General features: G+C 35.2%; 1 protein-coding gene across 2 annotated transcripts in view; it reads right to left on the bottom strand.

The window, feature by feature from the left end:
• Nucleotides 1–4,846: 4,846 nt before the first annotated feature.
• hgfb (hepatocyte growth factor b) overlaps nt 4,847–9,563 on the bottom strand; it is a 29,165-nt gene continuing 24,448 nt past the window's right edge. For both annotated transcript variants that reach the window (XM_058750485.1, XM_058750486.1), the window contains exon 18: nt 4,847–8,886. In XM_058750485.1, coding sequence (XP_058606468.1) covers nt 8,704–8,886 — 183 coding nt within the window. In that variant the 3' untranslated portion in view covers nt 4,847–8,703. The remainder of the gene's footprint in view (nt 8,887–9,563) is intronic.

Genomic DNA, 9,563 nt, shown 5'->3' with positions numbered 1-9,563 from the left:
ACGTGAACGAACACGAGACTGTGAGGGATGAAAGTACAATCGTTCAATATGTTGAGTGAATGTGTAGTCGACTTGCGAGTCGATCATTCAGCCCCACGGTGCAAGAACACTCTGAAAAGTGTGCACATAATAATATACACTAAAGAGGCAAATTATATACTTTCAGCTTGGCTTGAAAGCATAACATAACTAACCAAACAGCAGGTATGGGTTTTAGCCATAATAAGATTACAATGCAAAGGGACACTACAGGGGATCTGAACTTATGTAGAAAGTGTAGAAAATTATGATTAATTAAATTATTAACAATTAAACAATTGCATTAACAAATAAACAATTCAGTAAATAAATAGCAGTAAAATAAATTTTAAAACATGCATTTGAAATGATAATTAACTAAAATTAATAATGGAGAGAAAAAAAAGATGCCTACTAAATAAAGAAATAAAGATTATTTTCAGATAATATTTTAATGATTTGTTTTAGAGTCAGTAAAATTAAAACATAAAACCAATTATTTAATTTTGGAAATATATGAAAATTTGTTATGAAACATGAAAATATATGAAAAAGGGTAATTGCATTTTTTTTTTTTTTTTTAAGAATTCTGAGTATACATTTTGCAATTTTGAGTTTATATATGAGGGAAAAGTCAGAATTGCAAGAAAAAAAGTCTTTATTTATTTTTTTATTCCATGGTGGAACTGGGCTTCCAAAATAATATAATATAATCTCGAACTTGCTATTTTGGTATTTTTAAAGGGTCCTTCGAAAGAAGATCATATGTGACCCCGGACCACAAAACCAGTCTTAAGTCACTGGGGTATATTTGTAGCAATAGCCAAAAATACATTGTATAGGTCAAAATTATTGATTTTTCTTTTACAGGACATTAAGTAAAGATCATGTTCCATGAAGATATTTTGTAAATTTCCTACTGTAAATATATCAAAACGTAATTTTTGATTAGTAACTTGCATTGCTAAGAACTTCATTTGTACAACTTTAAAGGCGATTTTCTCAATATTTAGATTTTTTTTGCACCCTCAGATTCCAGATTTTCAAATAGTTGTATCTCGGCCAAATATTGCCCTATCATAACAATTGACCATACATCAATTGAAAGCTTATGTATTCAGCTTTCAGATGATGTATAAATCTCAATTTTGAAAAATTGACCCTTATGACTGGTTTTATGGTCCTGGGTCACATATTTGGTCCTTGGTAATCAAAAGGTTTGAAAAGCCCTGTGATTGTGCACCCCTAAATTCTGACAAAATTCACTTTTAGCAAATCTCAGGGAAAACTAGCCAAAAATATTGATGACTCATCCTGCACTGCACTGATGTTTGTCCAATCAAATTCTCTCTAGACTGAGAAAGCTCCTCCCTCCAATACCACCTGCAACTGAGCTGGCATATACACTGACTAAAGTCTAATACTTCTTCAAAACATCAATGTGTTATGTTGTAAAGAGAGCGCCTTTGTACAGAGAAGAAAAGAAAGAACATAAAATCCGACATTCTTAAAAATAAAAGGTTCCAAAACGGGGTTTTGCAGCCATAGAAGAGCCATTTTGGATTCCCCAAAATAATCTTTCAGTGAACAGCTCTTAAAAGAACCATTATTTTCTTCGAAAAACATTTGAATAACCTAATGAAATTATTATTTATTTATTTATTTTTTCATTATAAAGCACTTTTTGTGCAGTGGAAAGTTTCCATGGATGTTAAAGGTTCTTTATGGAATCAAAGATGCCAGTAGATTCCAGAGTTTGCTTGAAGTCTTCCATGCTGGACTAATGACTTTAGCTGATTTGCTGACGATCACAGGGCCGCACGCTGCGACACATGCAGTGGGCCGCAATTTACGATCTTCTTGAGACAACAATGACACATTGTCTCGGACTAATCAGCTAATATATGACACTGTCTACAGCGAGTGTCAGGAGATTATTAAAGCACAAAAGAAAATATGGACAACGAGATTGATTCATTATCTGAACTGCATCTCACTGCCAGCTGCCAGCCAATCAGGAACTAGAATCTCCGTCCTCTACTTTCCATTAGGACTGCAAGGACATTATATACGGTGGAAGAGCACAATATGGTGTCAGTGACAACGGTGATAATGATGATTATTACTTTAATTACAATGACAATTATGATACATAATGGTATTATGTGAGCAATGCTAATGGGCAGGATGACGAGAACTATGATGTCATTGGTTTTGCTTAAAATTAGTAATTAGAATGCATTCACAGTCAATGTAACATCAAAATGGACCATATTTACTTTATTAAAGGGATTGTTCACCCAAACAATGAATAAAATAATTGTTGAATAATGAATAATTTAACTTGCTCTCATGCTGTTTCAAACTGTATGACTTTCTTACTTCTGTGGAATGCAAAAGATGATATTTTGAAAAAGAATATTTTCCTGTTTATAAACAACACCATACTCTATTATTTTTCAAACCTTTTCATTAAACCACCTGTCAATCATAATCCAGGCATCCAATGGATTAAACCAAGTCCCACTTTACATTCATTTTCTCAATGATTATCCCGTCTCACTCAAAATATGCCACATAATTGGAGTTAAATCTGTTTTCTGTTTCATTATATTGAAAAAAATGTATATAGCCTATATAATCGCCATATTAGAATGATTTCTGAAGGATGTGACATTGAAGATAGCCTAATGGCTGCTGCTGACAATTCAGCTTTGCCATCATATGCAAATAGAAAACACTTCTTTTAAATTGTTATCATATTTCACAAAAACAACGTCAAAGATATTTGACTTATAGTCTGCTGTATATCCTGAGAGCAAAGCAAAGCACTGGTGCCAGATGCCACTACATGGATTGGATCTGCTATATTCGAGCTGAGCTCCTCGTCCTTGTGTGAAGAGCTCTTGTCATGTGATCCAGCTGAGCTGTGTAGCTTGTATTTAACTCATCTGTCCACCTTCAATTTTAGCAATGCCACCCTTGCAGGGTACTGGCTGCTGTCCCTGAGCTCAGACCGCTGATTAAAACCCAGCCAAGGCCAACACGACTCACACTACAGAGCCTCAGCATAACAAACACAGCGTCAACCTTCGCAGTTCGCACTGAACGGAGGACAGAGAGATCAAAGTACATCACTCTTTCCACTGCTGGCTGGCTGGATACATAAATTGCTTGGGTTTAACAAAGAGAGAGAGAGAGAGAGAGAGAGGAACCAAGCTGTTCAAAACTAATCATTCAGATACCTTTATTACATTAGCGGATAAATTGGAACCGTCTCATCATTGGTGTGGCATCAACGCCACCCAGCGGTCGCAGACTGTCACTACACCCTCTGACGGACATACCGCTTAGTCCCGCCGTGCCGCTGTTCTGCTAATTAGCTTTGCCGCTTTCCCTGCAGTGTCCGGCCCCGAAGGCCTGTAAAGCCCCAGGTTAACTTGGGAAAACGGGCCTGGATGTGCTGAACACAAGGTGACTGCACACCTCTCTAATCTATTGCCGCTTCCCTGTGGACAGTGTCTTCCCGAAAGCCACTTTCCACCTAAACCGGCCCGTCCCTCTCCATAAAAACAGTGCTTAACACCTTCGCTTTATGAGCAAACAGGCTGAGGAAACAGGTCAGCGCTTTTTAAAGTGTTTTTATTTGACCCCCGAGTGCTGTTGGCGTTAACTCTCAGGAAATGGTACATTCAGCACCTCAAAATAAACCCCTAAAATAACCCCTTCCCTGTAATTGTGGTTCTGTATTCTTTGACTGCAAGCTAAACGTCTGAAGTTATAAAATGAACCGATAAACAAAATTTATCACAATGCATCATATCACTAATGTGTTTGTTTGCACACACTTATGTGTGTAGTAAAAAGAATATGAATGGATTCAGTTAATGTGTTTTACTGAAACAATCACATTTTGGCTTCAGCCCAAGATGCTCAAGTGAACGGAGGCATTTATTATCTTTATAGAAACGCAGTACTCTGCTTTAGTATAAAATCGGCTAAAATAAAATAACATAACATAAAATAAAAAAGTGTCCTTGGATTCTTAAACTCCAAATGATAATGATAAGTAAGTCCAAATGAAAACCAATAACGTTTTCCCATCAAGCAGAACCACAGGGTGTCAAACAACACTGCCCTCTACTGGTTGGAAAATTATTGTTTTTGTTTTTTAGAAAAGTACGTTTTGTGTCATTTGTATGACCCTGCTGGGGGAAAACAAAACAAAACACAGCTAAACAAGTGGTCAAAACCCTATAAAACCAGCCTGCTGACCAGCTATGACAAGACTAGATGACTGGCTGGTTTTAGCTGTTATTTTTCAGCAGGGGAGACTTTGAAAGTCAAACATAAACTCGATTTTTACATTTTCTTAAAGTGAATAATGCATGCAGAACTCACAACCACGATGCAATTGCCAGGGCATTGCTATATGGTTGTTTAAGTATTCTAAATGGTTACTAGAGCATTAGTTTCTTTCTTTCTTTTTTTCTGGGTAGTTATCTACTTGTCCAAGTCAAAAAAGAGTCTCTGTGATATTCTGGTACTTAGGCCTTGGATAATTTAGTTCATTAACAAGTCACACAGTGAGGTATAATTCTGATTACAAATTATGCATTATGAAGCACTACTGAAAATGTAAACAGATCATGCAGAGTTAAAAAAAATTTTTAGAGACCTACTTATCCTGTTGAAGATAACCCTCCAGAAGAGGGCAGCAGAATTTCACATTGAAGTGATAGTAAATGGACAAAGAGAGAGGGGTCAACACAGACTCTTAAAATACTTTTCTGTGTGAGAAAGGATTTGAATTTTTGTATTTGTGTGTTATAAAACTCAAGGGTAAAACAAATCTCAATTCGGTGTGCTTTACCCCAGGCTGTTCTGGACCATCTGTGGATTCAGTATACTGTAAAATGGTTTTGATGACAGGGCATCTGCTAAATGATGAACAAAATCTCATATATAAAGCACTTGGGAGACATACACAAACATTTCCGTCTATCAAGTCAGCAAGATCCTTCCACTTTTAGTGATGTGTGGGCAAACTTTCTTTATTATTACTATTCTTTTCTCGCTTTCTTCATCTTTTTTATTGCTATTCGAGAGATACTTGCCGGATATGCTGAAGTAAAGGCACATATATATATATATATATATATATATATATATATATATATATTAATAAACACAAACACAGGCAAAGTTGATAAATAGTGTTGTTGGTATAGGAGGCGAATAATACATTGAGTATGAATATTACTGTACATGAATAGGTGAGATATTAAACACACTGTACAAAGACAACATTTTACAACTTTACATTGTCCGTAGCAGCTCACTATACATTCACCTGCCGTCTTTCTCACATACAAACATCAGAGAGAGGAGCAATCGATCGAAAAAAACATGAACTCTGGTGGGCCACAGGCCTTTTTCAGACACTAAGGGGAGAATTTGAGAGTTGAAGTGCACATGCTTTTTTTTTTTTTTTTTTTTTTTCATGCGCTGCCTGGAAGCCCATTAAGCCCATTTCTGCCACATAAAGTACAAGATGCTTTGGTGAATCATACTTATGATACATACTTAGGACTTATGATATAAAAAGGAAAAACATATTTATGAGATGAAAAGTCAAGATTATGAGAAAATTCAACATTATAACATAAAAAGTTAATATGAGATAAATGTCATCAGTCAAAAACACACTGAAATTGACAAAAAAAAAATCATACTTTTGAATTTTTATATCATACTTATGACTTTTTTATGTCATAGTTTTGACTGTCATAATTACATTTTTTAATGTCCATTTCAACTTGATCTGATATGATACTGACTGTCAGTTTCAACTTTTTGGCATAATTGACTTTTTATGTCATAATTTATCTAAAATATATATTTATATTTTATAAAATATCACTATAAAATATAAGATGTTCTCATAATTATGACTTTCTATGTCATAATGATTTATCTCATAATTATGCCTGTCATAACTGACTGTCATCAAATAAAAAATAAATAAATAAATTCACAATTGACATTTCCTGTCATAATTTAGAGTATTTCAAATTTGACTCAAATATGATCAACTATCTCATAATTATGACTTTTATGTTATAATTACATCTTTTTAGTCAATTATTTCAGTTATGACTTTTGTCATAATTTTGACTTTTTATGTCAATGAATTTTATCTCAAAATTATGATTTTATCTCATGAATGACTTAATCACTTATTCTTTCTCATAATTATACATTATGTCATTTGAACTACAATTATATCATTTGAATTAAAATTATGGCTGTTGATCTCATAATCATGATGTTTTTTGTCATAATTTAGTTTTTTTAATTTTTATGTCATAATTATGATTTAACAAAGCACTTTTTTTTTTTTTTTTTTTACAAGTTTTAGCTCCTGATTCAAAAAGGCATTTTGTAAATTAAGTAACAGTGCAAACTAAATCTGTACTGCTATGTTCAATAGAGAATGTACACAAACATCTCTAGAAAAGGAAATTCTGTTTAACTCCAGTACCGGAACGTCAATTGTGGCAGGCAAATATTGGTGGGTTTTGTGAATAATACACACACCATAATTACCCTAATTTGCATATATATAAAGGAGGTATGCTTGCACTGAAAATAATGACAATGACTTTATCGCCTCATTAAATTTGATTATGCGATGCAGATTTCACACCAAAATACTGCCCCTCAATGTGTCTTCCCAAAAAGTTCAGAACAAGCCGCTTTATCATCCAGCAGCTTCTAGGTTTCCTCAAACACAGGTTTCGTATTGTTCCAAAGTAAAAAAAAAAAAAAAAACCTCTATTACATGAAAACATTTGTTTTGATAAATGTTAAAACCAAATGAGGTAACACTGAAGGGCTCTTTTGCCTTGTCTTGTACTTTAGTAACACTAATCTCAATGTGTTCAACAACGTCCTTACATAAGGACTTGTGCCTCAGGACTCTTACAAATTAAACTCATCCTTCATTTTAACCAACATAATTAGCATCGGGAGTGGCTGGAATACAAACACTTACGAGCCATCACTCAGAGAACTATTTGTTTAAGCCGACATGATCTTTGGAGGTAATTTCCCAAGCTGATTGTTTTTGGAGGCAGGCCAGCGCGAGGGAACGAGGCGCTCGCGGAATGAGTGATCCAAGACCACACAAGAGAGAAAATCACTCGGATTTATCTTACACCGGCTCTGATCTGAAAAACAGCTAAATTAATCGGTAAATTTCCCCTTTATGCCGATGTCTACAAGAACACAAGATGTGCGCTTGCTTTGCTCTCTGTCCTGCAGAGATGCACGTTTCGGCCTTAATGCATCTTTGCAGCATTACACACCCTCGCATACACACGCACACGAACATAAAATATCACACTCGTTTCACAACTGACAAAATGTGCATTTGGAATTAATACAGATATATTTACAAATATATAAAACCACCCAATGAGGACACTGGAATGGAGGAGGCCAACCTCTTATAAAGGTCTATGAGACCTACGAAAGAACTGGGAGTGATTACCCCACTCCCATGACCACAGTATTTACAACACACATTTCCAAATCCTCCTCTGAATTCTGCTCTAAACCAAACAGAGTGTATGGGAACCTCAGATGCTGATATGTTATGACAACTACGATTTTTTGCTGCATGTCACTACAAGCAGGTCATGTCATCTCTGTTCAGGCTTGCGGACAAAATATCAACACTGGAAATGGAAGGAACACCTCTGACTATATAAACACCTACGCTGACCAAACGACAATCTGTAATGGCGACACGAGGAGGTGTTATTGAGGGACACAGTGACCTCTCTCGTGTGTTTTCAAGTATTATCAGGAGCACAAACGCAAAAAAGCCTTCTGTGTATACTTTTACCCATAAGATGTTCTGCATTTAGCTAACAGCTAACAGCTAATACTTTATCGAGGGGCTTTTTGAATGACACTGTTAATGAGCATTTTATATCAACAAGCACTTGTAATCATAACAGCCCTCTTTCTCGATGAGGAGCGGCCGAAATGTGTACGTCGGTCAGCTTTGAACGCTTCTAAAGGAGGGAACGGCAGATTCCTGTTGGGATCTGGGAGTTTGTATCCATATATCAAGTCCTGGTCTGAATCCAGACTCAAACTTGGGTTAGGTCTCTGAATCCAATATCCCAACTGAAGTCCAGATTGTTAGTTTGATGGTTAATGTGTGGGATGAATGTACATACGAATGCTTTGTAGCGCACTGCAGCAAGATTTCTCTTCGAGGACTTGAGGTTTTTGGTTGGTGGCCAGGAATTGCTATTGATTCTTGAAACAGATTCTGGCTGCTCGTCCGCACTTCGGTCCAGTAGTCTTTATCTTTCCGTATGGCTAGTTGCGAATTTAGACTTTAGAGACTGTCTCCCAGCGCCTTGCTCTGCGGTTCTGGCATTATTAGGTGTACAAATTGCTTGAATTCAGAGCAACAGTTTCAGCCGCAGTTCTAGCTCTTTGAGTAGTTTCTGAATATATGTTTCTCGGCCAAGCTGGGAAAGTTCCCAATAACTTTTTCAACAAGATCTGTTCAGGTGATCCTTAAATCAAGAAATTAACTGTCGGATTTATGGAGATTCAGAATTTTTGTTCTCAGATCGTAGGTTCAATCCTGCTTATTCTCCATCAGTTGTTTAGTTCTGAGTTCGGATAATTTCTGAACACTTTATGAATCCATCCAGTATAGAAGGCCACGTTCACGAAAATGGCCGGTCGGTTGCGTCGGGCACATCCTCTGCCGTTTATGCTCACGCCGACAATGACTTTACTGTTACTCTCTTGGCATACTAGAGGGCCACCATAGTCTTTCTGTGAGCAAGAAAAATACAAAAAACAAAAGGACAAAAATTTATATTTATAATTTCATATAAAGTATAACAAAGGTAAAAGTGCAACCAAAACCCTTATAATTTGTTTCAGTTAAATAAAAAATAAGATTTTTTTGTCTCAATATGTCAGCGATTTAAATAAGTAGCCATTCAAAAGTTTGTGGTCGGAAGATTTTTAAAAGTATTTCTCAAGAAGTATTTATTTGATCAAAAATGTTTTCTATTTGAATATATTTTAAAATGTAATATAGAAAAAAATATATATTTCTGCAATGACAAAGCTGCATTTTCAGCATCACTACTCCAGTCTTCAGTGTCACATAAAAAAAAAATAATAATAAAATAAAAAAATTAAAAAAAATATATATACTGTATATATAAAAAGACACATTTCTTCTTATTATTGATGTTTATAACAGTTTTGTTGCATATATATAATATTTGCAATATTTTTTGCATAAAACCAAGATACTTTTTGTGTAGGACTCTTTGATTAATAGAACATTTTTTTTTTTTAAACAATGTAGAAGTCTCTACTGGCAATGCAATGAATTCTTGCATTAAAGTGCCCCTATTATGGATTTTTGAAAATTACCTTTCATGCAGTGTGTAACACAGCTCTAAGTGAATGAAAACATGCTGCAAAGTTTTAAATCT

Source organism: Onychostoma macrolepis, chromosome 18 (genome assembly GCF_012432095.1).
Source record: "Onychostoma macrolepis isolate SWU-2019 chromosome 18, ASM1243209v1, whole genome shotgun sequence".
Taxonomy (NCBI): domain Eukaryota; kingdom Metazoa; phylum Chordata; class Actinopteri; order Cypriniformes; family Cyprinidae; genus Onychostoma; species Onychostoma macrolepis.
The sequence above is the reverse complement of the archived record's forward strand: the minus strand, read 5'-3'. Positions and strand labels throughout refer to the sequence as shown.